The following is a 27,292-nucleotide window of genomic DNA, read 5'->3' as shown; positions in this document are numbered from 1 at the left end:
GGGGTCACCCAATGAAATTAATAGGCAATAGGTTTAAAATAAACATAAGGAAGTACTTCTTCACACAGTCAACTCTTGAAACTTGTTGTCAGGGAGTGTTATGAAGGTCAAAAGTATGACTGGGTTCAGTTCAAAAAAGAATTAAATTCATGTAGGATAGGTCCAGCAATGGCTATTAGTCAAGATAGGGATGCAACCCAATGCTCTGGATGTCTCTAAAATCCTGACTGCCAGAAGCTGGGACTAGGGGATGGGTCACTTGATACTTGTCCTGTTCTGTTCCTTCCCTCTGAAGATTCTGGCCTCAGCCACTCAGAAGAAAGGATACTGGGCTAGATGGACCATTAGTCTGGCCCAACATGGCTGTTCTTACATTCCGAACTTCTTTTAAAGATCCATAAATTATCTATGCTATATAGCTGCTTCTACCAAATTTCCATTACATGATTCATATTTGAATTTGCACTTCTGTCATTCTCAGCTGCAAGCATTATTAGTCCAGATGGTATTTCTTGAACTAATGTTTTTTTTAAGCCCTATGCATTTTTTTAACAAACTTTAAAGCCATGAAAATTCTTTCAGTTGCAGCCAAAGTAACAGGTGAACTTAATCCAAGTTTTAAAAGAACATGGAAGTTAAGGAACACCAAATCCTACGCTTTTAACATCTTTAGGTATTGGGTACTTTCTGAAGGCTTTGCAACCCAGACGGCAGAGAGGTCTGCTGGGTAAGCAGTGTTCAGTGTCAACTCTCCAACTAATAGAGAGATCACTCATAAAACTGTTGTTATATAACATTGCCTTTATATGGTGCAGTAGCTTCCAGATATGACAATGCTCCAAACTATTGGCCTTGACTGTATCATTGAAGTACCTTCTTTCAGTGATTTCCATTGTCAAGTATACAATAGTTAAAGGCAATTCCACCTTCCTTTTGGTGGTCATCCAACTGGCATCATTTCTAGGTGGACGTTAACCTTCAAAATGCTGGCCATTCAGCCAGCCAGACCAGTGGTTGCATTTATATGTGTACTATATTAAATATTCAGATAAGGCTACTGTTACTCTTTAAGAGTAACTAGAGCTGGGTATGTGTGACCTGCAGTACCCATAGCCTCAATATCTGTCTAGAGTTTCCATCCATCACTTTGAAGCTTTCATTTGTAAATCTGAATAAAACTAAATTCTGGTGATATACAGCAGTGAAGTGAGTCGTTAACTGTTGAATATTCTGAAAGATATTACTGAATCTTATTTTTAGTCTTAATCATAATTTTCAATTTTTCATTTTTTAAGCCTGATACCAAAACCTTGAAAAGAATTTGACTCATTGCCTTTTAATATCAATCTGTGTATGCACTAGAGTCTGATACAATGGAATTGGATACAGTAATGCATTATTCTTACCTTCTACTTGCTATGTAACTTCCTGTACTTTTAGAAACCCAATGAACTTTGAATAAAGAACAGAATAGTTCAGTGACGTTTTCAGTTAGACTCTGGCCAGGTCTACACTGCGACTTTAAATCGGTTTAATGGCCGATATACCGATTTAACGCTGTACCCGTTCACACGACGTCGTCATTAATATCGAGTTAAACGGCTCCTTAAATCGATTTTGGGCCGTACCTGCGTCTGTGTGTGTGCCACCCCAGTCACAGAGACACTGAATATTTTAACGATACAAATGCGACCTTGTATAGAGATCACATGTGCTCTGTAAGGTGGATAGTGTTCTATGTGAAAGAGTACTAGCATTGCTCTGTAAAGGTATCTTTCCACATACTTATCACCCTGGTTTGCCTCCCCCCCATGCAGCTGCACATTTCTCTGCATTCCTAGCCATCACGAGGGCGTGCTCTGATACGGCGGAGGAAGAAGAAGAGCGAGATGAAATGTTCACAGAAATTATTGAAGTAACACGCAATAGAGGGATAAACAAATGATTGGAAGGATGTGGTAGCAAAGTACAGGAAAGATGCCAGTGAACGATCTGAGGGGCTAGGCAGGAAGACCAGCGTTGGCGAGATGCAACGCTGGATCTGCTGCGTGCTCAAACTGATATCCTCCAACGCATGGTGGATCTTCAGGAAGAGCAGCGCAGTAGCAGAGTGCCCTGCAGCCCCTGTATAACCTCCCTGCAGCCACGTCCCATATCTCCCTCACTCAGATGTTGTAGAAACGCGTGGGGGAAGGCTTTCTGCACCCGCCTACTCCTCCACCCCCTGGAGAGTTCAAGTAAAAGGCTGTAATTACGCTACAATTGCTTATGGCCTTTCCCTTCCCCCTCCTTCCAAAGCACAGCAGCCAGGGATACCTCTAATTCTCTGCCTTTTTTTATAGTTCCTTTGTAATAAAGAATACATCGAAAGGGAGGGTGGGTTGCTTACAGGGAAAGTAGTAAGGAAAACACATGATTTTTAACAGATGCATAATTACTTTTATAAATAATAAATGATTTTTAAACGAGACTGAATTTATTTCCTTCGCAACCTGTAATCAAAAGGGGGAGGTGGTGCTTACACTGAATAAGTCCATCAAGTCGGAGGGTCATCAAGGGGAAGCAACAGAGTCACACTGTACCCTGGGCCATGCTGAAACTCGTTTTCAAGGCTTCTCTGATGCGCAGCGCCTCCAGGTGTGCTCTTCTAATCGCCCTGGTCTCTGCTGCTCGTGCTCAGCGGCCAGGTGATTGCCTCAGCCCACCCAGCCATAATGTCTCCCCCTTAGTCTCACAAAGATTGTGGAGCACACAGCAAGCAACAATAGCAAGCGGGACATTGTTGCTGAGGTCTGAGCGAGTAAGTAATGATCGCCAGCGACCCTTTAAACGGCCAAATGCACATTCTACACCATCCGGCACTTGCTCAGCCTGTAGTTGAACAGCTCCTGACCACTGTCCAGGCTGCCAGTGTATGGCTTCATGAGCCATGGCATCAAGGGTAGGCTGGGTCACCAAGGATAACTACAGGCATTTCCACATCCCAACGTTATTTTCTGGTCTGGGAAGTAATTCCTTGCTTGCAGCCATTTAAACAGACTAGTGCTCCTGAAGATGCGAGCGTCATGAACCCTTCCTGGCCATCCCACGTGGATGTGGTGAAAACGTCCCTTGTGGTCCACCAGTGCTTGCAGCACCATTGAAAAGTACCCCTTGCGGTTTACGTACTGGGGGCCTGCACTCTGGGCCAAGATAGATGGGTTCCATCTATGGCCCCACCACAGTTCGGAAAACCCCTTGCAGCAAAGCCATCCACTATCACCTGCACGTTTCCCAGAGTCACAACCTTCCGTAGCAGCAGCTTAACGATTGCTTTTGCTACTTGCCATCACTGCAGCCCCACAGTAGATTTGCCCACTCAAATTGATTCCGACTGACCGGTAGCTGTCTGGCGTTGCAAGCTTCCAGAGGGCTATTGCCACTCGCTTCTCCACTGTGAGGGCTGCTCTCATGTTGTATTATGGCGTTTCAGGGCAGGGGAAAGCATGTCACAAAGTTCTAAGAAAGTGCTCTTACGCATGCGAAATTTCGCAGCACTGCGAATCGTCCCACACCGTTAAAACAATGCGGTCCCACCAGTCTGTGCTTGTTTCCCGTGCCCAAATTCGGCGTCAATGGGTAGAAGATGCCCCGTTATTAGCAGTAGCTCCAAACGCTGGGGCCAGCGGTTATGGAGAATTCTGCCTCCATCTCGTCATCGCTGTTCTCGCCGCTCGGCAATAGCTGCCTCCTCCTCTCCTCCTGCCTTTGTAGTTCATTGTTCAGTATAGTCAGCACGAGAGTACACGAGGTGTTGACAACGGTCAGGATACTGTTTGTGATCTCAGGGTCCATGATTGCTGTGCTATGGCGTTTGCTCAATGCACTCCGGGAAAAAGGCGCAAAGGTTGTCTGCTGCCTTCACAAGGGAGGGGTGAGGCTGTACCCAGCACCACCCGGGGCAATGTTTTTGCCCCATCAGGCACTGTGTCTCTCAAACCGAAGTGGGAACTATGGATAGCTGAGGAACAGCTACCACAGTGGCACCGCGTCCTGAATCGATGGTAGCTTTGGACCATGGACGCAAACAATCGATTTCGTGATCCCACTGTGGACGCGCTAAACCGATTTTATTAGATCTGTTTTGTAATATCGGTTTAAGCTAATTCGAAATAATCGCACAGTGTAGACGTACCCTCTGTATAATGAGCTAATTGAAACAAAATTAAAACTTCTTGTTGGGTCTCTTCTGACAAGTGCTTTTTAGTTTGTATAAAAGCACAAGATAGCTCATCAAACCTAATGAATAGAAACAAACCAAACTCTTATTTTGCTTTATGACCCTTATACTACATTAACCTCTCTCCAGTTCTGATTCAGCAAAGCACTTAGGCTTGTGAGGTAGTTGGTCCCATTTACCTGAATGAGGCTAATATCCTTCAAGATAAACAGGCGCTTAACCGCATTGCTGGAAGACTCCATAAAAACTGACAAAACTAAAGTTTCTGGTGCTTTAAAGGAAAGAATGCATCAGCTTCATCTGTCAGAATCCTCATCTCTTGAAATAGTTCACAAGTAGTCTGGTCACCAAGAGAGGTGCTTAAACAAATACTGAGCTCCATCAAATCTTATATACGACCTTGTGGAAGATGGCAGTCTGTAATATGATCTGACCTGAGCCAAATCAAACAGCTTCTAAACAACTCTTTCTGAAGATTGTCTCCGAATTTCCACATGAAGAGATTTCTAACATTCAAGCAGAGATAGCATCTATTTAGAATACCATTTCATCTGGTCTTCACAGAAGATGTTAAACTGATACCGCTTTGCATGTTTTTAGTGGAGGCTGAAGATTCCCTGGGCATTGCCCAGTAGTAGGAGTAGTGGATAAATGTGATGTCCAAAGCTGGCGTTCCCTTAACAGAGGACCTAATTTCCAAGACCATGTATGGACCACTGTATATACAGTAGTTACTCCATTTACCAGTAAGCGTTGTGTATATACATTTAACAGTTTCTTTTTAAAACATTTTGAAATACGATTTATTAAAATAGCATAATTATAGCAAATATTTAAGCACTTACATGGTTTGTTTTATCTGTATATTTCAAATTACTTTACAATCAAGTAAACATCATCCCAATTTTTCTACAAATAGGGAGACTGAGTCACAAAGCTCAAATGGCTTGCCCAAGGGTGCACAGTGAATCAATAGAAGAAATTAGCTTAGGTCTCTTGAATTCCAGTTCTGTACTGAATCCATGGGATTTACACAGTGTGATACTTCCTTAATAATATAGAGCTGCCATTATGTAATATTTCCTATAGAGACCAATTTCCAACCCACTTTGAATGTATTTTCATAGCCATTCATCTGGAATAGTTATTAGTGACATCACATAAAGACTTATTTCTTCATCTTTTCAGACTTGATTTAAAATGACCATGATGCTGACAAAGATTCTACATTAACTGGTTATCCAGTATGATTACACTGCTCTACAGCCAAAATGCTTCTGAAATAAATGTAGTCAAACTTTACTAATTCTGGGTCACTGAGAACGAAAATGATGCTTAAAATTGTTGATTGGCTCTAGTCTAGCTGTTGGGCTCCAGACTACAGCAGTGGAATCTCCTGGCAGGTGATGTTAGGGTTTCCATGTTCCGTGACCGTCAAAAGGATCTTGTCCCATTCTTCTTCATGGAAGGTGATCTTGTAGCCTGCAACAACATCGATGGTGTGATGGCAGCCCTCAACATCGTTCACGATCCAGATGAGTGGAGACTGTTCATTGATTCATCGAAGACGAGTCTTAAAGCTGTTTTGCTGCATAATGGCAATGTTTTGCCATCAATTCCAGTTGGTCATGCAGTCCATATGAAGGAAACCTATGACAACATGAAACAACTTTTGAGGTGCATAAACTATGACCAACATCAGTGGCAGCTTTGTGGCGATCTGAAGGTTGTTGCTCTCTTGCTTGGTCTGCAGACTGGATACACAAAGTACTGCTGTTTTCTCTGCGAATGGGATAGTCGTGCAAGAGATTCCCACTACATCAAGAAAGATTGGCCACTCCGACAGTCATTGGAGCCTGGGAGGAAAAGTGTTCAGCATCCACCACTTGTTGAATCAAGGAAGATTTTGTTACCACCCTTACACATCAAGCTGGGTCTGATGAAGAACTTTGTCAAGGCCATTGACAAAACACAAGCAGCTTTCAAGTACCTCCGTGGAAAATTTCCAAGGTTAAGTGAAGCTAAGATAAAGGAAGGTGTCTTTGTTGGTCCTCAGATTCGTGAACTTCTTCGAGATGATGCATTTGACCATGCACTGCGTGGCAAGGAAAAGACGGCATGGAAAGCCTTCCAGTTAGTGGCAATAAATTTTCTCGGAAACAACAAGGCAGACAACTACAGGTTGTTGGTGGAAAACCTCCTCAAGGCATACAAAAGCCTTGGTTGCAACATGTCACTAAAGATACATTTTTTGCACTCTCATCTAGATTTTTTTCCACCGAACTGCGGAGCAGTGAGCGACGAGCACGGCGAGCGATTTCACCAGGACATTGCAACAATGGAGAAACGCTATCAGGGCAAATGGAGCCCATCAATGCTTGCAGACTATTGCTGGACAGTGACAAGAGATGCTCCATTTAATGAATACAAGAGACAAGCCAAGAAGCTCCGAGTAGACACTGAATAGGACTAAACTATGTACATAATAGTTTTTTGCCTTTTGTTTCATAATAAATTTTATTTATATAACCCTTTTGCTGATTTTTAAAGTGTTACATAAACAGGACAGGTGAAATATTATCATGTAAAGCAACCATAAACACATGAAAAGACCTAGGTTTACAATTTATGATTAAAACTCTACTATCTACACAATAGACATAGACATAAAATGTAAAAACTTAAATATCTTAGAAACAGTAGCCAATCAGTTGTTTTAATTGTGATATTTGAATTCAGCACATCAAAATACAAAATAAATACCACATTTTATCTCTGAAGCAGACGACTTCTCAAAAATTGTAGACCAGTGTTATAGATATAGTGGTACTTTACTGCTACAAAACGTACCACACAAAATCACAGTTCTCCAAGAAGTGTTGTATTCATTGATATATGCTACAAATGTGTTGCACTTTAAGACCAAAAACCAACCGCTTTCATCCTGCTGAAGTGTCTAGGCATCTGGTATTCTTGCACACCTTGTTGTATTATTGATAGCACTAGTAAATACTTTAGAACTCCTGTAAGCCAATCAAAGGTACAATTTCCTCAAGCAATGATACAGATGCACTGTAATTTCCTGTTCAGAACTAATTATCAGTGTCATCTTGCAGCATATCAATCCTATCCATGAATGAGCAAATATAAGCAGACAGAAATTCCTAAAATGCAGCCAGACAACTCAATAAGAGCTTTCTTTTTCTGGATGTTGAGCTATGTTCCCTGTAGTAGCCTCTTTTTGAAGCTACCATGCAGCTCAGGAGAAAACTAGGCTGTTTAAACACAACAGTGTTTCATATAACTGATGTCTTTTCACACTGAGACAAGCTTTAGCAGCCACTTGAATTTACTCTTCTATGCTTGGTGAAAAGTTTCTTAAAAGGTTTGACTTGTTTAGAGCAGGGGAGGGAATATTCAGAAAGAATCTGAGGAATTGGACTGTTGAGAAAATGCTGTTTAGCAAATGTGTCGGTTGTCATATTCTGACTAGTTACTATTTAGAGTTAACTTCATAAAGAATCTGCCTCTGCATATGATCCATAACAAATAGCATAGGGTGCATTATCAGAGGTTACATTTTCCTTTCGTTTTAGAAGTTGAGGATTGGGAAGGATAACATCTGAGACGCAGGACCAGAGTTTGCCATGGAGAGCATTCCATTGTGCAAAAGCACTTTCTGCTTGGTATTAGTTGTTCCTCCAATTGAATAGCTCAGCTGGCTGAACATTCTTAGCCCTCTAAATGCTCAGTGGCAGTATAGGAGAAGAAAACGAGTTAAACTTTCTTGCTTATCTTTCATTCTTTATCTGTGTGTTTGTGTCTTCCTGCAACGTCTAAGGCTATGTTGACACTAGAGACCTTAGAGCAGCACAGGTGTACCATGCAGCTGCATCTCTCACGTAGTCACTGTGTGCCAATGGGAAACAGGTCTCCCATCAACATGGGCGGCGGGTATCATAGGCTCGGGGAGGCTGTGCCTCCCCAAACAGCCTGGCATGACCCCGCCAATGCTCTACCCCCAAACGCCCTCCTGCAGTTCCCAGTGCTCTTCCGTGGCCCAGGCTGGCTGGGGCTGGGGTGGGTTGGTCTGCCTGCTGCTGGGACTCAGAGTGGCTTGGACAGCACCACCAGCCGCTGGGGGTCCTGTGGCCACGCCGTCCAGGGCTGGGACTGGGGGTCACAGGGGGGGTGCTCTGGGCTCCTGTGGGGGAGGAAGATAGAAGAGGAAGGAGAGGGACATGGCCTCAGGCAGAAGAAGAGGGGCTGGGGACTAGCCCCCCCCCCAACGGCCAGTTCACCGGCCTCCCATGCCTGTCAACATAATTAAACCATCTCCAACAAGCAGTGGTAGCTGTGTCAGTGGGAGACGCTCTCCCGCTGACATGATGCTGTTCACTCTATCACTTATGCTGGTGAAACTTGCGTCAGTCGGGGAGATGTTTTTTTCACAACCCATGAGTGACATAAATTTTGCTGACATAGTGGTAGTGTAGACATGGCCTCAGACCAGTAAGTTACCACTCGCACTTAACACCTGTCAGACTATTAATCCTAAATTTTAATGTTGTATTTAATCAATTAAGATGGGTGAAGTGGTTTTAATGACCTGATTTATCTTATTTTTAAAAGTATGAGGCAATTATTTTTAACAGTATCTTATTCTCACCCTTCTTCCCCACTGCCCCCAAAATAATCTACAAAGGTACTTGTGAAACAAATTCCTATCCTGGCTAGGTGTGGTATTTGAAGACCTTTTTGTTTTGTTTTTTAAAATTATCCAAATAATCTTCTCATGCCTTCTTTCAAATCGTAAAACAAAATTATAGTTGAAAAGAGAGGTAGATTAGCTGATGCTGGCACCTTAGACTCTCATTGGCTTTCAGCCACCCTCTCTCAATCACTGCTCCAATGTACGTAACTGTGACCTATTTACAGTGTGTACACAGAACAAAATCATCTGTAAGAAAAACTTTGTCTTTAATACTTTTCTTCACTGTTTAAGCTAATGCTTCCACCACAGTGCACATCCTAATTGTCTTCAGGATTGCTGCTACTAAGAAGGGTGAGTTCTTCAACAGGCTCAGTGGAAAATAACTTAAGCCTGGGATTTTGTCATACTTTAATTTTTTTTAAATTGAAGTTTTGGAAAGCATATTGGTTGTGCTAGATATTCCTAGTCTAACCGTACGGTTTGTGCTGCTATTATGCATTATCTCAAACATCTACAGAGACTTCTAGGTGGCAAACTAAAGTGTTTTGATTTCTTAAAATAGCCTTTAAAAAGAATCTCTTCAAAATATTTATAAGCTTGGTTTTCAATGGCTAGTGGTTGATGTGAGGGGAGGACAGAAACTGTAACCACCATGTTGATTACTGCTAAATGCTGGCTGCCCTGTGTCTCTCACTAACTGTTAAAAAGGTGTCGGCAAACTGCAGTGGACGGTTTTGATGGTTACTTTTAGTTTACACTGAAGTCTGTTTTTATAAATAGTACTTTTTCAGTTAGTCTTTATACTGACTGAAGTGAACTTTTTCCAGCCAGCTCTAGGGTGCACTACTGCTTCTCAACCACAAGCTAGCTGGCTGTAAACCAGAGGCAGCCAACAGAGTGTGTTCGTTTGAATTATGTATTTTGGTCTGGTGTCACTTTTAACTTTGAGTTTTAGTTGAACAAGTAAAAGGCCTTTGAAACAGAGACACAGCTGCCTATGGCTCATTCCATTCCTGCTGATGTCCCTTTTTTTAGAGAGAGCTCATCCTGCCCTCTGACTCTTTTCTGTATGCAATGTAGCTCCCTGAATGGGAGGCAGGATTTGGAGAGCCCAGCTCTTGAAGGGCTATCTTTGCACTCATCTGCAAGGATATTTGGAAGGCATGTTGGGGCTGGCAGTAAGAGGACTGCACAGATCCACAGAACGTGGCCTTCCATGAAGCTGGCCGTAGAGCCCACGACATCCCTAAGAGCCCACTTGCAAAAAGGATTCAATCTTCACCTTTTGCTTTAGAGAACTTTAACCTAGTGGCTCCCAGCTAAGAGGCTGATGATTTGAGCTGTTTCCTGCTGAATTGCCTGAGGCTTTGTGCCTGTGGTTTCTACATACCACTTTGAAGACAGTTTTTTTCTTATTTAGTCAAGAGTGGAAGTTGGATAAAATCAACTTTAGAACCCAACTATCCTGTTGACTAAGCTCCCAAAAGGTGATTATGTCACACTTCAGCTTTTTAAAATCTGATGCATTTTTAATCATTACTATAAAAAAGCCACCAATCTCTTATGTGATATTTATTGTAATCTTATTATCAGGCTTTAACTTTTTGTCTCATTTATTCTGTTATCTAACTTAATCATTTCCACTGATGTCATAATCAGTTTTTTTAAAATATAAGATCTCCTTTTCAAAGAGGTTGTCCTTGATTCTTGGAGAGATGCTTATTTTTCCATTGAAGAAATGTACAGCAATGATGTACTCTGCATGGAGAAACAAAAGCATGTACTGAAGTACTGTGCTAAATCGGGTCTTTAAGCCTCAACAATACAGTTAGATCCACTGGCAGGCCCTTATGCCTGCAGAAAGCCCATGCTGTTTAATGTAGGCAAGGGTCCACCTACCTTGGATCTAGTTGTATGGATTGGGGGCTATACGGAGATCTAGTTTTAGGACTAGGGTCTTAACCGTTTTTGATGTAAACTGTTTCAAATTTTTGAACACTGGAAAAAAATTATGCCGCCTGTTAAATTTGGTTTATTTAATTTTCTCTAGAAATACTGCAGATCCATCTAGCAATCGGAGTATGGCTATGAACAATGGCAATAGTGATTTTGTGGTCCTGAGTAATGGCAGCATCCTCTCCAGTGCTACCAGTCCCAGCATCCTTTCAGCTACTGATGGAGGCATTGCAGCCCAACATCTCCCCTCCAAGGAAGCACCAAGAGCAAAAGTGAGTCCAAATGGATGCCTGCAACTTAATGGTACAATCAAACCATCCTTTCTGCCTTTAGACAACGAAAGAACTCAACAGATGTTGACACAATGCTTCCACCCTTGCCCATACCATCATCCTATAAGTAGCCATAATAAGCAGCAAGAATGTCATTCACTGGCTGGGAGCACAGCACCATCTCCTATGACTTCCTGCTGCCTGCAGCCACATACTGAATATTCAACATCTATCTGCCAAAAACATACGCCTATGTATCAGGCCACCCGCTGCCTTCAACACTCCCCATCATTCTGCCTTCATCATCAGTGGCCTGACCATTTTCAACATCAGTCTGTTCAACAACATGTAGCCAGTGTAAGGTGAGTGGAATGAATTTTCAATGGTGTTCAATATGCAACTTAATTCTCCATGTATTCCATTTTACTTTTTACAAAAATAAGAAAAGGTCAAAAAGAAGATTGAGTTAAACCTTTTATACATACTGTTTTGCAGACAATAATAAAATCTGAGGCACACCCCACTTAAATGCATGCAGACTGTGTGGATGATATACTTTATCTTAATAATTTCACTATTTGAATTTGAGGGTCTAGTGTTCAGGGGGAACTAATTCATGTCAAGAACATTTATGTAGTGTAGGAAAAACATAGCCTCCTTGGAGTTGTTTGGGTCATCTGGAAGTCATGCAGTTCTTTCTGTTGATCAGTTATCACTTACAGCTTTCAGGTGATATCACCTACAGCTACTTCTCATTGCTAGTCAGCTCTTGGGCTTCTAGGGCTATGGCTACACTGGCACTTTACAGAGCTGCAACTTTCGCGCTCAGGGATGTGAAAAAACACCCCCCCTGAGTGCTGCAAGATACAGCGCTGTAAAGCCTCAGTGTAATCAGTGCCGCAGCGCTGGGAGCACAGCTCCCAGCGCTGCAAGCTGCACCTGTAGAGGATGTGGTTTATGTGCAGCGCTGGGAGAGCTCTCTCCCAGCCCTGCCGCTCCAACCACACTCACACTTCAAAGCGCTACCGCGGCAGCGCTTTGAAATTTCAAGTGTAGCCATACCCTAGGAGAGCAAATAGTGATCGTTTTAGCTGAATTGTTAGAATTATGCAACCAGTTGAGAAGATCACAGATAGCAAATGGGCTGCAATCTTTCATTCAGTATTTCTGTTGTTATCTGATCTTTTGGATCCGAAAGTGAGACGCATTCATCTATCAGACGCTTAGGGCTTGTCTACATTACCAAGTTTTGCAGACAAAACTTATGTCAACACCCAAAAGTCGACAAAACAAAAATTGCCAAAGGGTGATCACACTTGCTCCCTCTGTCGACAGATCATGTCCACATTGAGGACACCATCATCGACAGGGTGAGCAATGCACCGTGGGTATGTATCTCATAGTGGGAAAGAAGAGCTGATCTCTGTGTATCTTGGGATTCTCGCTGAGTTCTCCCACAGCCCCCATAGCTGCAGAGAGCAGCATCATGAGTAGTTCCGTGAGCTCTCCGTGCTGAGGAATGGCAAAGCAGTCTGGCTCCCTTCCCCTGCAGCAGCAGTCTGCCTGCTGCTGTGTTCCTTGTGCAGGGCAGAACAGGAGCATTCCACTGATTTCCTCTTTGTTCTCCAAACGGAGCAGCACACAGATATTTTCCCGGAGCTTTAAAGGCGGAATGGGGGGCGCATGCCTGCAGGGCAGCACAGATCAAAACACTGAGCAGAGCAATCAGGGCAACCATTGTGGGATACTGGTGGAAGCCAGTTCTGTCGACAAAACAATCAGCAGTGTCTACACTGACCCTTTGTCGACAATAAAGGGAAGGGAAAAGACAAACGTTTCTCATAGGTGTGGAAGTTTTTTGTCGCCAAAACTGGGCGTTTTTTGCAACAAAAGTCCCATTGTGGTGTGTACACTCTTACTGTTTTGTCGCCAAAAGGCAGTTTTTGGCAACAAAACTTGCCAGTATAGACAAGCCCTAAGCCTCCCAATTCAATCAGTTCGAGGTTTGTTACACTTTATCTAGATAAGCAGCAAAGAATCCTGTGGCACCTTATAGACTAACAGACGTTTTGGAGTATGAGCTTTCGTGGGTGAATACCTACTTCGTCGGATGCATATCACATATTCACCCATGAAAGCTCATGCTCCAAAACGTCTGTTAGTCTATAAGGTGGCACAGGACTCTTTGCTGCTTTTACAGATCCAGACTAACACAGCTACCCCCCTGATGCTTTTATCTAGATAGTGGTTATTAAAATTATAGCAGTCTCTTCAGGACTCTTTTTCTTCAAAGCACAGCTCCTGCTGCTGTCAGTTACAACTGTCAGTAATCAGCAGTTTTGTGAATCAGGCTCCGCCTGTCTCAAATTGGGCACCCTGAAAATGAGGAAAAGCCAAACTTTTCACAGGTTAAGTTACTAGCAAATCATCACAGAGGAACTTTGTAGGAGTGAGGGATAGAAGCCTGTTTTTATAGTAGAATCACACATTATGGAGCAAATTGTATTTGTTCCTTCATAGCTATAGAGCACCGCAGACACAGGTGAAGGATTGCTGCGTTGGGTGAAGACTACAGGGTTTAGGGAACCCAGTTTAGCACTTTAATTTCCTGAATCTCACTGTACATCAGTGGTTCCCAACCTTGATTAAAAACTGTTTTCTTGGGGTAGTGAAAAACTATCCAGCCTAATTCGATGTGAAGAAAACTTTGCGAATATAAATAGCTCCAGCAATGAAATGTATTACATTTATTATAGGCAGACCTAGCAAAGACTCCAATAGTTAAAGTTACCTAAAAGTTTCCATTATAAGACCCTATTTTCAGTTTTTTAATAACATTGTCAGACTATTCAGCTTGAAATTCTCAATGTTTGGTGTCTGCCTCAGCTGAATTTTTTTGTTTGTTTTTGAGAAGTTTCAACAAAAATGGTTCAGCCATTTCTGCCAGTGAGGTTTGGGAGGGAAAAAAATGTTTCACCAACATTAAATTCTTACAACTGTTTGACAAGCATCTCCATGCTTTAGAGCTGGCACTTACAATTTACCAGATGGGTTCACCCTAGGGTCAGAGAAGTGGCTTTTCTTGTCTCTGTGAAAAGCCATTCAGTTTGGCTCAGCTCTAATACTAGGGGGTGGGGGAGGGGGAAATTACTATGCGTCTGTGCTCAGGAGAGGCTTGTTAGAGTCTGGCATCTAGATATTTAGGGGATTCCATCTGGATTGTGGGTGATCTTGTTGCACGGCTAAAAAGGATTTTCCTTGCAATTGCTCCTTCCGGTTGCTGGGGTCCACTGTCACTGGGCAACAAAACTGACAGTAAGGAGACCATCTTTCTTGTGCTCTCAGTGCTAGCCCTTGTTGGAGCCCAGACTTAGAAGTCTGGAGGAAGTTTCTGGTGGAGCAGAAGGGGTGTGGAGACCAGGGCAGAACATTCCCTCTCTAGAACAGAACCCAGGATTTCTGAGTCTCAATAGTACTCTACTCTCTAGCAAACAGTTATGCGCTGGCAGAGTGTATGGGTAGTCCCTGCCCCCCTCCTTGATGGCTGATCAATATAAAAGAATAACAGCCCATTGATACTCGTAATTAGTAAAGCTGTTCAAAATGTTTGTCAAAATAAATGTCATTAGTTTTTCAACCAAAATAAACATTTTAGAGGAAAATTTATGTTTAATCTAAATGAAAAACCAGGAACCAGAATTTTGGCAGTAAAAATATTCATTTTTAGTGAAAATGTTTTGGGGTTTTGAAAATAAACTTTTTAAAATAAAAAATTATTTTCAAAACCCAAATTGATATGGTTTTTCATCAATTTTGTGATAAATTTCCAAGAGGGGAAAAAAAATTTTTTTTTCAAATTTTCATTCGTAACATAACGAGGTTTTCACCTGCTTTACCACTTAATTCTGTTAGCTCAACTGGTAAAAGTCAGTGGGCCCAAATTTGATGATGACCCAAGTGACAGCCAGTATAATTTCACCTAATGAATTTGTTTTCTGGTTTGTTTTTTTGGGGTTTTTTTTGTAAGCTTACAAAATCACATACAAAAAACCTACATTATTTTAATGTTAAGGTTCAAATTCAACCACTGCACGTCTAAGAAATACCAAAATTAAGGTAGCCTGTTCAACCTTGATTTGTGCTCTTTATGTGTTTGTATGATACAGTCTTAGTGCACAGGATGGATACTGTTCAGGGAATGAATCAGGTTTGTGTAGTGAAAGAGGCTGTTGTCTGTAGAATAACAAGGGAGAGATCTGCAGGAAGAGAAAAGATGGTCTTGTTGATCAGGCAGTTGAATGCTGCTGAAGACAACTTAGGGTATGGCTGCACTTGGAGATGTGCGGCGCTGGGAGTTACAGCTGTCTTCATACAGCTGTGTAGGGAAAGCGCTGTGCTGTGGCCACACTGACAGCTACCAGCGCTGCAGTGTGGCCACATTTGCAGCATTTGCAGCGCTGTTGCGAGTGGTGCATTGTGGGCAGCTATCTCACAGAGCACTTCGTCCCATTTTGGCGCCGTGGGTTATGGGAAGGGGATGGAAGGGTGCGGGTCATTCCGCTTCCTGTCCCAATGCCCCGTAGTGCATCGCTTCACATCCTAGCAGTTTGGCGCCATTGTGAGTCTGCAGCGCGATTTCTGTGGGAAATGGAGCCCGAGCTGCTGAGGACTTTGCTGATGAATGTCGCCAGCCCATCACGTTTGGCAGTTGAGCTATTCCTTCAGCTTCAAAGTGACAGTGAGGAGTCCGATGATGATATCGATTCGCCTGACGCGTCTGACAATAAATTGCTTGTGGCAGTAACGAACGTGCTCAGCACCGTGAAACGCTGCCTTTGGGCTCGGGGAAAAAAGCACTGAGTGGTGGGATCACATCGTCCTGCAAGTCTGGGATGATGAGCAGTGGCTGTAGAACTTTTGGATGAGAAAAGCCACTTTCATGGGACTGTGTGAGGAGCTCGCCCCCACCCTGCGGCGCAAGGACACGAGATTGAGAGCTGCCTGTCGTGGAGGGGTTGGCTATGCAATCTGGAAGTTGGCAACTCCAGACAGCTACCGATTGGGTCCCCGCGAAACCAGCTTTATGACTGGGAAAGTCACCGTTTTGGAATAGTTTGATGGGCAAGTTGCAGGGCATTAACCGCATCCTGCTAAGAGAACCGTGATCTGGGGAACGTGCAGGACAGTGTGGATGTGCTTTCGCACAAAGTGGTTTCCCTAACTGTGAGGGGCGATGACTGGGACGCATATCTCTATTCTGGCACCACCCACCTGCACGCAGTTACATTAATCGGAGAAAGGGTATTTTCTCTATGCTTCTCCAGCGCGTTGTGGATCACCGGGGTTTTTCTTGACATTGTACAAGGCTGGGCCTAGAAAGGTAGATGTGCAGCATCTTCGAACAGTGGCCTGTTCAGGAAGCAGCAGCGGGACTTTTTTCCCAGACGATCTGTGAAGATCACAGTAGAGACGTTGAAATGCCCATTGTGATCCTTGAGACGCCGCTTTACCCATTAATTGCCTTGGTCATGAAAACCTATACAGGAAGCTTTACAGGAGCAGGACCGGTTCAACTACAGGCTGAGGCGGTGCCGAATGACTGTGGAGTGTACTTGGCCGTTTAAAGGGCGCTGCGTTCTCTTATGGGAAGCTGACTGGGGGAAGGCGCATCCCTGGGTAAAATCCGCGTGCTGTACCCGCAATATTTGTGAAAGGAAGGGTGAAACATTCAGTCGGAATGGACCTCTGATGTCAACGCCTGAATGCTGATTTGCCCAGCCAGAGAAAGGGTACTAGAGAGGCCCAGCCACAGGGCTACAAGGATTAGGGATGCCTTGAGGGAGCAATTTGAGGCTGAAAGCAACAGTAAGTTTGGTGCCTTGCACGGGAGTGAAGTGCAATGGTTACATATTTTGCAGTGGTTTTTTTCCTTGGGGTACAGTATCTTTCACTTTCTGCATAATAAAAACTGTTTCAAAAGCCAAGAAATCATTTATTGAAAAGACAGTAAGTAAAAAGGACACGGGGGGGTAGGGTGGTGAACGGTACAGTCAGAGGTTTGAATATTTCTGCCTGGAGTGCTTGTGCAAAGCCTGCTGCACTTCAGGATGAAAATGCTACATGGTGTGGGGGTTGAGTGCAGAGGTAAGGGTCGTAGTTCTCAGGGCTGGTAGGTGAAACGTAGGTGTTGGGGGCAGCTGGTGGTGGTAGGAACCTGGATGCTGGAGAAGGGGTTTGAGCTGACATTGGGGCACAAGGAAGAGAGCTTTGGGATGGGGGGCACAGCACGTAGTGCTCTGCCTGCATGGCTACGAGTGACTGATACAGTCTGTTGGAGTCCAGGAGGCTTATCAGCGCTTTGTGCTTTTTTTCTAGCCAATTCTTTCTCCTGTTTCTGTTCCTCCACTGCTGAATTTTTTCTCTCCCGTCCCTGCAGCTCTTACTCTCGCTGGCAGACTGATTCATAAACTGCTTTCACAAAATCTTCTTTGCTTTTCTGGTTTCCTCCTCAGGTTCTGTGCTTTCAGCGTTCTGTGATAGGCCGGGTGATTCTAGTACTACAGGACACTGCCATTAGGAAAAAAACAGAAATGGAAACATTTATTACAGAGGCTGCATTGTTGTATAATCCACAGTGAAGGAGTTTTTAGTCTCATTTGTAGCATCCTTTACACATAGCAAACATAGCACAGAGAGGCCACAGCAGCGAAGACATGGTGAGTAATGGGGAATGAGTGATTAATGAAACCATCTCGCTGCCACATCTCACCTGGGAAGGGCAACTGCTTGGGTCAGGGCTGCACTGGGGTATCTGTGCATTGGGGAAAGCAGAGAGCTGTGGGGGTGAAACTGCACTGAACACTACCCCTACATTTGCCACAGGAGTTGCTCCTGGAAGCCATCTCGCTGCCGCGGCTCACCTGGAAGGGGAACTGCTTGAGTCAGGGCTACACTGAGGTTTCTGTGTATTGGGGAAAGCAGAGAGCAGGTGGGGGGAAACTGCACTGAACACTATCCCTACATTTTCTGCAAGAGTTAATCCTGCCAGATATCTCTTTGCTGCGGGTTACCTGGGAAGCAAGGGAGGGTCTTCTACAGCAATGCGCATTCCGCCCTGGCCCCTATGCAGCTTGCCTGTGTGCAGCAATGGTCCCCCCATCCTGCGCGGCACAGTGACGCAGACGCGTTAGCCTGACTGGGACAAGGACCACAGTGGCTCTCCCTATAAACTTGCGCAAGCGCATTGCCCACGCTCTAGCTGAAACTTTTGAAGAGATTACCGAGGCCGATTACAGAGACATGATAGACCACATCAATGGGCTATTCCACATCTAGGCATGCATGCATGCAGCCATAACCCCCCCCCCCCCTTCCAAAACAGTTCCATCCTGAAAATAAAAGCTGCTTACCGGGAACCCGCTCCTCTGCTGCTTCTTCACCTACAAGTTCCAGCTGCTGCGACTGGCTAGCTTCTTCCTGGCTTGAGAAGAGCTCCTGGCTGCATGCCTCCTAGGACTCCAGGGTGTCTCCCACCACCCCAGTACCCTCACTCTCGGTTTCCTCCACCCCCTCCTCTCCCTGCTGTGAAGTGTCCGTCGTGGTCATCGGATTGGCAGTGGGGTCACCCCCAAGTATCGCATCCAGCTCCTTGTAAAAACGGCAGGTCATGGGGGCAGCACCTGAGCAGCGGTTTCCCTCACGGGCTTTGCAATAGGCACTTCACAGCTCCTTTACTTTAACCCTGCACTGCACCGCATCCCGTTCATGGCCCCTTTCCAGCATGGACTTTGATATCTGCCCATAGATATCATAATTCCTACGGCTGGAGCGCAGCTGTGACTGCACAGCTTCCTAACCAAAAACACTGATGAGATCCAGCAGCTTGCCAGTGCTCCATGCTGGGGCTCGTTTAGTGCGTGGAGGCATGGTCACTGATTGATTGATTGCACTCCACACCTGACTGAGCAAATAGGAAGGGGATTTTTAAAATTCCCGGGGCATTTAAAGGGCGGGTCACCTGAGCCCAGGGCAGTAGAATGCGAAACGATGAGCAGAGTAGCTGAAAAGGTATTCTGGGATACCTCCTAATACCCTGGAGGCCAATAAAAGCGCTTTTGCTGGCCACACTTGATGAGCAGCGCTGCATCACCAGCGCTGCAATCATTACACCCCAAGCAGACCAGGTGTACAGCCAGCGCTGCAGCCAGGGAGTTGCAGCACTGGCTGTGTCTTGCAAGTGTGGACACAGAGTAAGTTGCAGCGCTGTAAACCCACCACCAATGCTGCAACTCTCCAGTGTAGCCATGGCCTTACTGTCTGAAATGGGCGTCATGAGTTTCCATATATATTGTGATGCATTGATTTTCAAGTCAAATTTGCTCAATTTAAAAATCAAAAGATGTTTTTTCTAATGGCTACATCAGGGATCTTGAGGCAGGCTGCATTTTTTCCTCACTGCACCTCATCACCAGTAATAAAAGTTATTTGGGGTAAATTCCTACACCTATGTAATCCTGTGTCAGCAATAGGGTTGCGTTGCTGCAAATAAGGACAGAATTTGACCCTGCAATTAGAACTTTATGTAGCATGTGCTACTATTAACTATCGGTGTTGGGGTTCTCTATCCATCATTATATGAAAATGTTTGGGACATTCTTCCCCCCACGTATCATTCCTTTTATAGTGAGCATGTTTTCTCAGAGGAGATTTTGCAGCACTGCTAATAGGTGGTCAGACTCTGAATTTGTCTTGCTTCTTCCGACAGCTCATTCCCCTAGCCAAATGTCTTTGATGATCTTCACCTGCTCGTTTATGTTTATTGAGGTGACCGGGAATCTGAGGCTGGGTGCCATGCTGAGGACTGAGGGGAGATACCTTATCTGTGAGGAGAGTATGCCCTAATCATAATTTGAAGTGCAACGCCCGCGCCCCCCCCCCCCCCCCTTTCTGATCATGGTCATTTTGGTTGAGCTAGCTGCTGTACATCTAGGTCAGACTCAGGGATTGACAACATTTGGCACCCGGCCATCAGGGAAAGCCCCTGGTGGGCTGAGCCGGTTTGTTTACCTGCAACGTCCGCAGGTTCGGCCACTTGCAGCTCCGCTGGCTGCGGTTTGCTGTTTCAGGCCAGTGGGGGCTGCGGGAAGGGCAGCCAGCACATCCCTCGGCCCACGCTGCTTCCCGCAGCCCCCATTGGCCTGGAGTGGGGAACCGCGGCCAGTGGGAGCTGCGATCGGCCGAACCTGCGGACACTGCAGCAAACAAATTGGCCTGGGCCGCCAGGGGCTTACCCTGACGGGCCGGGTGCCAAAGGTTGCCGATCCCTGATCTAGTTGTTGATCTCTTGTATGTATTGTGGCGTGGTGGGGATGGTTGCAGTCACAGAAAAAATTGAGCGTCCTCAATTATGCTTTTGGCAAAAGAACTGGTGTTTTACTACTTCCGCTACAAATGGTCTCATAGCTATTGAGGAGTGGGGATTGATCCCTGTGACCTTGCTTGTAAAGGCACTTAAAGGGGAGGACAGTTGTTCAATTTACTGTTTGTGGGCTTTGCAGTGTTTAAGAAAGTATAAAACAGTAAAACCATATTTTTGTTGCTAAATAGATCAGATAACACTGAATACACAAAAGGAATGGATCTGTTGAGTTAGTGCCATTTTTACATACTCAAACATAACCATACTTTAAACCTCAAAAATTAGACTGATTAGTTTCCTGTTTAAGAGATGTTTCTTCATACATACACTAATTTGGCAATCATTTGTGTGTATTGACAAAAGTATTTTTAAATGCAAGTTTTCCTAAGTTTAGTTAAATTTAGTGTAGAATCAAGCTAGCTTCCATTGCTATCCTTCAATTGTATAAATATATATTCAGGTATTGGTTACAATTGCGGAGTTGGAGAAGAAGGTAGATTATATGGAAAGAAACTGCACAAATCTTTTCACTAAAATGTAAAGCTTGTAGGAAAGTAACCAATTATTCAGCATGGCTGGTTTTGTCAAGTTTTTCAAGCCTAGAGCATAACATTTGTCAGTGACCTAATCTTAAAAGAATTAAGGGCTGGTATATCCCTGTGGATTAAAGAGTATAAAGAAGAGAGACTGAAGTAATGCACATTTGTGCTCATCTTTTAAACTGAGCTGGATTGCAGGGTTTATAATGTGTTCAGCTTGAAATTTTGTAGTTTGACTACATTTGCAATAAAATTTCTACATCTAACAAGAACTGTTCAGATGAATACTGTCAAATTAATATATTTTTGAATAACTTTTAGAATCTCATTTTACTCAGTTTTTATAACCTTTTACAGCTTTAAGACTTAAATCTCTTTCATTCACTGAATATTTGTGGTTACGTGGGAAGAACTAGTTACCTGTGTATGAAAGGTTGCTCGGGGGGGACCTGAGCTGTTGCTATTTTATTTTACGATGGGGGTGGGGGAAACGTTGAACATGTTAGGAGTGGGGTGAGTTTTGTGATGATGGGTATAGTGCATAGAAGAATTGTTTGCAAAGTCCATGCATATAGAAGTAGATAAAATAGATCAAATGTTGGACCTAATGACGCTGACGATGTCCTTTTAACAAATCAAAGCTCTGAGATTTGAAAATCTTGGGTAAGAGATGGCAAATGTCCTGAATTAACTTAACACTTGGGACATGGTTAAGAAAACATTTGAATTAATTCTCTTGCCATGAGCAAAATATCTCATTGTAAAATGGTTTATTATTTCTGAAATCCCAGCTGCCTGCCCAAACTATAGAATTAAATTACCCAGACATTAAATTTTGCTTTCAAACCAATGTTTTCTGAATTCTATTTTTCATAGGGAGGGTTGTGGTTTACTTTTAGTTAGTTTTTGGAGGACTTTCTACCTCCTCCCCCTTTTCAAATGCTCCCACATCCCAGTGACCCTCACTGAGGCTGAGAGAGGTGGAGCTTGGGCACATCAGCAATTCTCAAACTGTAGTGTTTAGAACGCTGGCAAGTCACATTGGTCTTATTCTTGCTGTACCTTTGTTTTCAGCTGCTTCTGTAGCCAGTCAGGGTACTCACCACAAAGAAGCAGATGGAGACAAGGGGGGAGGAATCAGCAAAACTGTTGTTAGTCTCCTGTCCTCCAAAAGGAGGAGAGGTAGTATGACCCATCTTCACAACCAGAAGTACTGGTGGGACTAGAGCTGCCAGGGAAGATGGACACTATGCAGCCCAGCATATAGGGGGAGAGAGAAAGAACAAAAGTCAATGTGATTAATTTTTCAAATGGAACAAAACACTGCATTAAAGAAAATTAAAAGTACAATACTAATTCATGGTGTTTCACATATATAAAATACTATACAAACAATTGAGCCTTACAACTCTCTGCAAAGAAAGAAGGTGGTATCCCCATTTTACAGATTGGTAAACTGACGCAAGTAGGTGGTGGTTTCTCGAAGGCAGTGGTGGGCAACCTGAGGCCCGTCAGGGTAATCTGCTGACCGGCCGCGAGACCGTGTTTACATTGATTGTCCGCGGGCACGGCCCCCCGCAGCTCCCAATGGCTGCAGTTCACTGTTCCCGGAAAATGGGAGCTGCGGGAAGCAGCGGCCAGCATGCCACTACGGCCTTTGCCACTTCCCACAGCGCCCATTGGCCGGGAATGGCAAACTGTGGCCACTGGAAGCTGCGGGTGGCCATGCCTTTGGATGGTCAATGTAAAACACTGTCTCGTGACCCACCAGCAGATTACCCTAATGTGCCGCAGGTTGCCCACCACTGCTCTAAGGTCACATTACAGTGTTGTCAACCTGAAGCATTCCAAAATGAGTCAAACCACACAAAAAATCTTTATATTAACTTAAAATTGATACTTCTAAAAATAATAAATTTGGCTTTATTTTCCTTGTTTTTTTAGCCTTTAGCTTTACATCTTTTTCTCAGCAACCATGAGTGCTAAAAATTTACTTTTTAAATGAAAGCTGAGCTTCTCATCTTGTCACATGATTCTAGGAGCTGAAGCTTCAATAAGAACATCACATTTTATGAGAGGAGATAAAACTGCAGAATTCAGCAACAGTGCAGACGTAGCACATCAGTGGCAAAACTGTTCACATTTTACGTAAGACTAAAATACGCTACTTTACATAGATATGTAAAGTGCTAAGAAAGCGCTCATGTTTTCAGACCTATCATTCATCTTCTGTTGCAAATGTAACTTTAAGTCAATTTAAGTCCACTTTTAAAAAAAAAAACTATTGTGAGGTCACTAATTTATGTCTTGAGTTCTGGGATTCTAGGGTCTGCTATATCTCAGAGTTTGGTGTCACACACTTGTCTAAACTGCATTTTCCAAATGCTTTAATGCAGTTGTCCTTTTAATGAGTGCCTTTTAAAAAAAAAAAAAAAAAAGTGTTTTATAAAAATGCGTGGCTGAAAAGTTGTGAACTGGTGATGGAATTTTTTTAGCTGCCTCCTATCCATTTTACAGTTTGCTGCTTGTTACTTGGCAGACAGCTGAGAACCAGAAAGAAATAAAAAGCTCTTGTTTTTAAAAAGCCTTTTTAAAAAAGAGTGGAAAGGTTTGCCAAATACCAGTCATAATAACATGACTTTGTTATGAAACAGCTCCCTCCTCAATTCCAGGAAAAGGGTATTTGTTATCTAGTACATTCCTCAAGTGCTTGCAGAGCTGCTATATATTATATTTAAGAAGAAATTACTGACTTTAATGTTTTAGGAGGTTATTTCTCACTTCAGCAATATTTAAAAACTGTTCTAAAAATACTTCTATACTGAATCTCATTTAAAAATATTTTGCATACTTTCAAACACTTTTCAATATAAACATATTTAGTTTACAATGTGTTTCACACATTTAAAGGTTAAATTTAAAGGCTCCTTTGTTTTAATTTTTATGTTGAGGTATAAATTACTTTGTGTAGAGTGTATGTGCATAAACCATAATAAACATCTGTAAGACAGAGACTTATCTCAATAAACCTTGTTATAAAACTAAAATAATACACGTTTCCAAAAGTAATCACTTATTCAGATCACCCCTGAAGGGATGGTTCTGATCTGTTTAATCAACATTCAAACAGCTAAATGGCAGTTTCTGTTGTTCAGTTACTTTGCTTCTAGTATGTTGTGGATTGATGTCCATCCATAAATGCACTAAAAATTCACAGTATGTGCCAGCAGTTGCTGCGTGGTAGTAATCTACATGGTGACAATAAAGCATTCCCAATCCGTCCATCTCTTTATTCTCATGGGGGGAGAGCGGGGCGCGAAGGTCTGCTTCACATACTCTTGTGGAATTATTTTACTCTGAGTTCCCATGGCGGCTGGAAGTACAATGCTTGGGAGAGTAGGGGCCCCAATTTAGCCAGCTCCTTTCCCTGTCCATGAAACACGTTGCTCCATGGGATACCTATAATGAGGACTTCCATGGGCCAGGGAAGGGAAGGGTTAGTGAAGCAAACTGATACATCCCTTTTGTGTTACCAGGCAGGTTTGCCCAATCTGAGTTCTGTCCTCTTGTGCAAGTAAAGGGAAAGAATTGTCCCTCTGACTGAAATTTCAGGTTGGCTCTGTTTTCTTCCCCCAAACTGACTGATCTTCGAGTGTCAATTTGTCAGCCTAGGTTTTTAGTCTTCAGGCCGACTTCCCTTTTATAAATTAGTCGTACTCAGTCTTAATTTATTGGGCGTGTTCTGGCTTAATTAATCGGTATTCTTAGATCCCATGATGATGACTATTGTACATAAGTTGCTTATAAAAACAATATTCTGTATGTTTCATTAGACACTTGCACAGAGCTTCAGGCAATGGGATAACATGCAGAAACCATAGTGCAAAAAAAAAAGGCAATTCATAATTAAATGCTTGACAAAATTAAAATAGTCTGTGCAGGTCAAAACTAAATGGTCTTAAACAACTTATTCATTAAGTAATCTAATGATTTTTTCAGGCTTTTTAATCATACTACATAAGCACTGCTATCTGTCTAGACTTCAGATTGCTTTGAGCTAAGTGTCTATGCAATAGTAAAAAGAACTTCTAAAATTCCTGCTTTGGTCTGTGTGCTGCAGAGTACCAGAGTCTTACAGTCTTTTGACCTTTAGAACCTGGTGCTTGTAAGTGGCAGAGACCAAGTGTGTTTGAAAATGAATTTCCCATGCCCTGGATCCCTCACCTTTCTGTGAACAACAGAATAGTTAGTACTTAACTAGTGATCTGCTAGGCCTTTGAACTGTAGTCTTCAGAAGAGAGAAATTAACAGATAATATAAGAGGAGTGGCAAACAACATAACAAGTCCTTCCTTGTTTACTAAATTGGCTGGAAAAATAGCATCAACTGTGCTCCCCTTTAAGAGGATGGTCTGGTTTTGTGGTTGGGACAACTTTTAAAATTTGCATAAATTACATAAAGCTTGTTTGTGAAAGTGCATGCAGAGCAAGAAAACAGACAGTTTAAAAAGAAGTGTGGTGGGGGTTTTTTTGTTTGTTTTTTTGGTTTTTTGTTTTTGGTCAAATATACTGTTTTCATTCTCCAGACATTTTATAGTAGGCTAATAACAAGGTTCAGTTTCAAAGCAAGACAACACTAGACAATTTGGGGATGGAGGGAGAAACTAGACTCAACAAGGCTGTCTCTCTGCTTTTCAGTATTCTCATGGAGCCGCTGTATGTAGGGCTGGGTATATTCCTAGTATTCTGAGGCTTTTTTCTATGTGGGGGATGAAGAAGATGGACTTCAAAAAGCAGCTTGTAAATAATCACAATTCTCTGTATATAGCCCCTTCCAACAATCTGTCCTTCCTCCCCTATGACAGCATTTCATAATTCCATCTTCATCTAGCAGCAAGTAATTTAATAGTTGACGCACACATTTCTCAGTGAAGCAAAAGTACCTGAACAGAGAAGGGAGAATAAATGTGTGTGAGAAAACAGCATGACCATTTCTACACTACAGAGATTTTACCAGCATAGCTACAGAACTGTAGCTGTGCCACCACAGTGCAGAATACAGCCTGTGTAGATGGAAGGGTTTTTCCGTCAGTATAGGAACTCCATCTCCACGAGCAATGGTAGCTAGGTCGAGGGAAGCATTCTTCTGTTAACCTAGTTGCGGCTACACTGACGTTAGGTTGACATAGCTAAATTGATCAAGAATGTGGATTTTTCATACACTGTACGTCATTGCTATGACAACCCAGATTTAAGGTGTAGACTCAGACCAAATTGTGAGCCTCCAGAGTGTAATTGACATTCATTTTGTTACAACAATAACAGCAGTATGAGATTTCTCCCCACCACCCTTGCTAAATAAATAAATCTGTATCAATATTGCATTGATGTTCATTCTACAAGTTGTCCAGTTGCACTAGTGGAACAATATACATGTTTTTTACATGTAGTAATCCTGGGTTTACTGGAATCTTAGTAATCATTCATTGACATTATAGAATGTGTTTAAACATACTCTACAGCAGTGGTTTCCAAACTTGTTCCGCCGCTTGTGCAGGGAAAGCCCCTGGCGGTCCAGGCCAATTTTTGTACTTGCCGCATCCGCAGGTTCGGCTGATCGCATCTCCCACTGGCCGTGGTTCGGTGCTCCAGGCCATCAGCTCCCATCAGCGAACCCACAGCCAGTGGGAACTGCAATCAGTCGAACCTGCAGACGTGGCAGTTACACAAATCGGCCTGAACCACCAGGGGCTTTCCCTACACAAGCAGCAGAACAACTTTGGGAACCACTGCTCTACAGAAATACAACTAGTTTTGAAATAGTATTGCCATTGCTCTTGTATAAATGAGAGGAGGTGACTGTACCATTATATAAAAGCATGTACTATATATTGAGTGGTTGAAACATTTTTTTTGAGAGCACGCATGACGTGATTTACTTAGCTGAGTATTTACAAATATGAATTATACTGGAAACTGAACTTTATTTTGTTTCTAATTCAAAGGTGCAATGTGTGTTAACAAATTGTAGGCATTATATGGGAATTCTAATAAGTTGCTCATTATGACAATTATGTGAGATGACAAAAGATTTGACATTAATTTGAGACATAGCTATCTGGTCGCTTATACTATGAATGGTCACTCTTTTCATCCTTGTATTGGCTAAAGGAAG

General features: G+C 43.0%; 1 protein-coding gene across 10 annotated transcripts in view; it reads left to right on the top strand.

The window, feature by feature from the left end:
* The window catches only part of DISP1 (dispatched RND transporter family member 1), a 203,851-nt gene that overhangs the window by 133,402 nt on the left and 43,157 nt on the right, over positions 1-27,292 (top strand). For 7 of the 10 annotated variants that reach the window (XM_075064313.1, XM_075064308.1, XM_075064310.1 and 4 more), the window contains one exon: positions 10,984-11,523. The exons of 2 other annotated variants lie outside the window; for them this stretch is intronic. In XM_075064313.1, coding sequence (XP_074920414.1) covers positions 11,015-11,523 — 509 coding nt within the window. In that variant the 5' untranslated portion in view covers positions 10,984-11,014. Of the gene's footprint in view, positions 1-9,198; positions 9,285-10,983; positions 11,524-27,292 lie in introns of those variants that run through there. One more of the 10 variants, XM_075064315.1, reaches the window with a different exon arrangement.

This window comes from Chelonoidis abingdonii, chromosome 3 (genome assembly GCF_003597395.2).
Source record: "Chelonoidis abingdonii isolate Lonesome George chromosome 3, CheloAbing_2.0, whole genome shotgun sequence".
In the NCBI taxonomy this organism is placed as follows: domain Eukaryota; kingdom Metazoa; phylum Chordata; order Testudines; family Testudinidae; genus Chelonoidis; species Chelonoidis abingdonii.
This window is presented reverse-complemented; position numbering and strand designations above follow the sequence as displayed.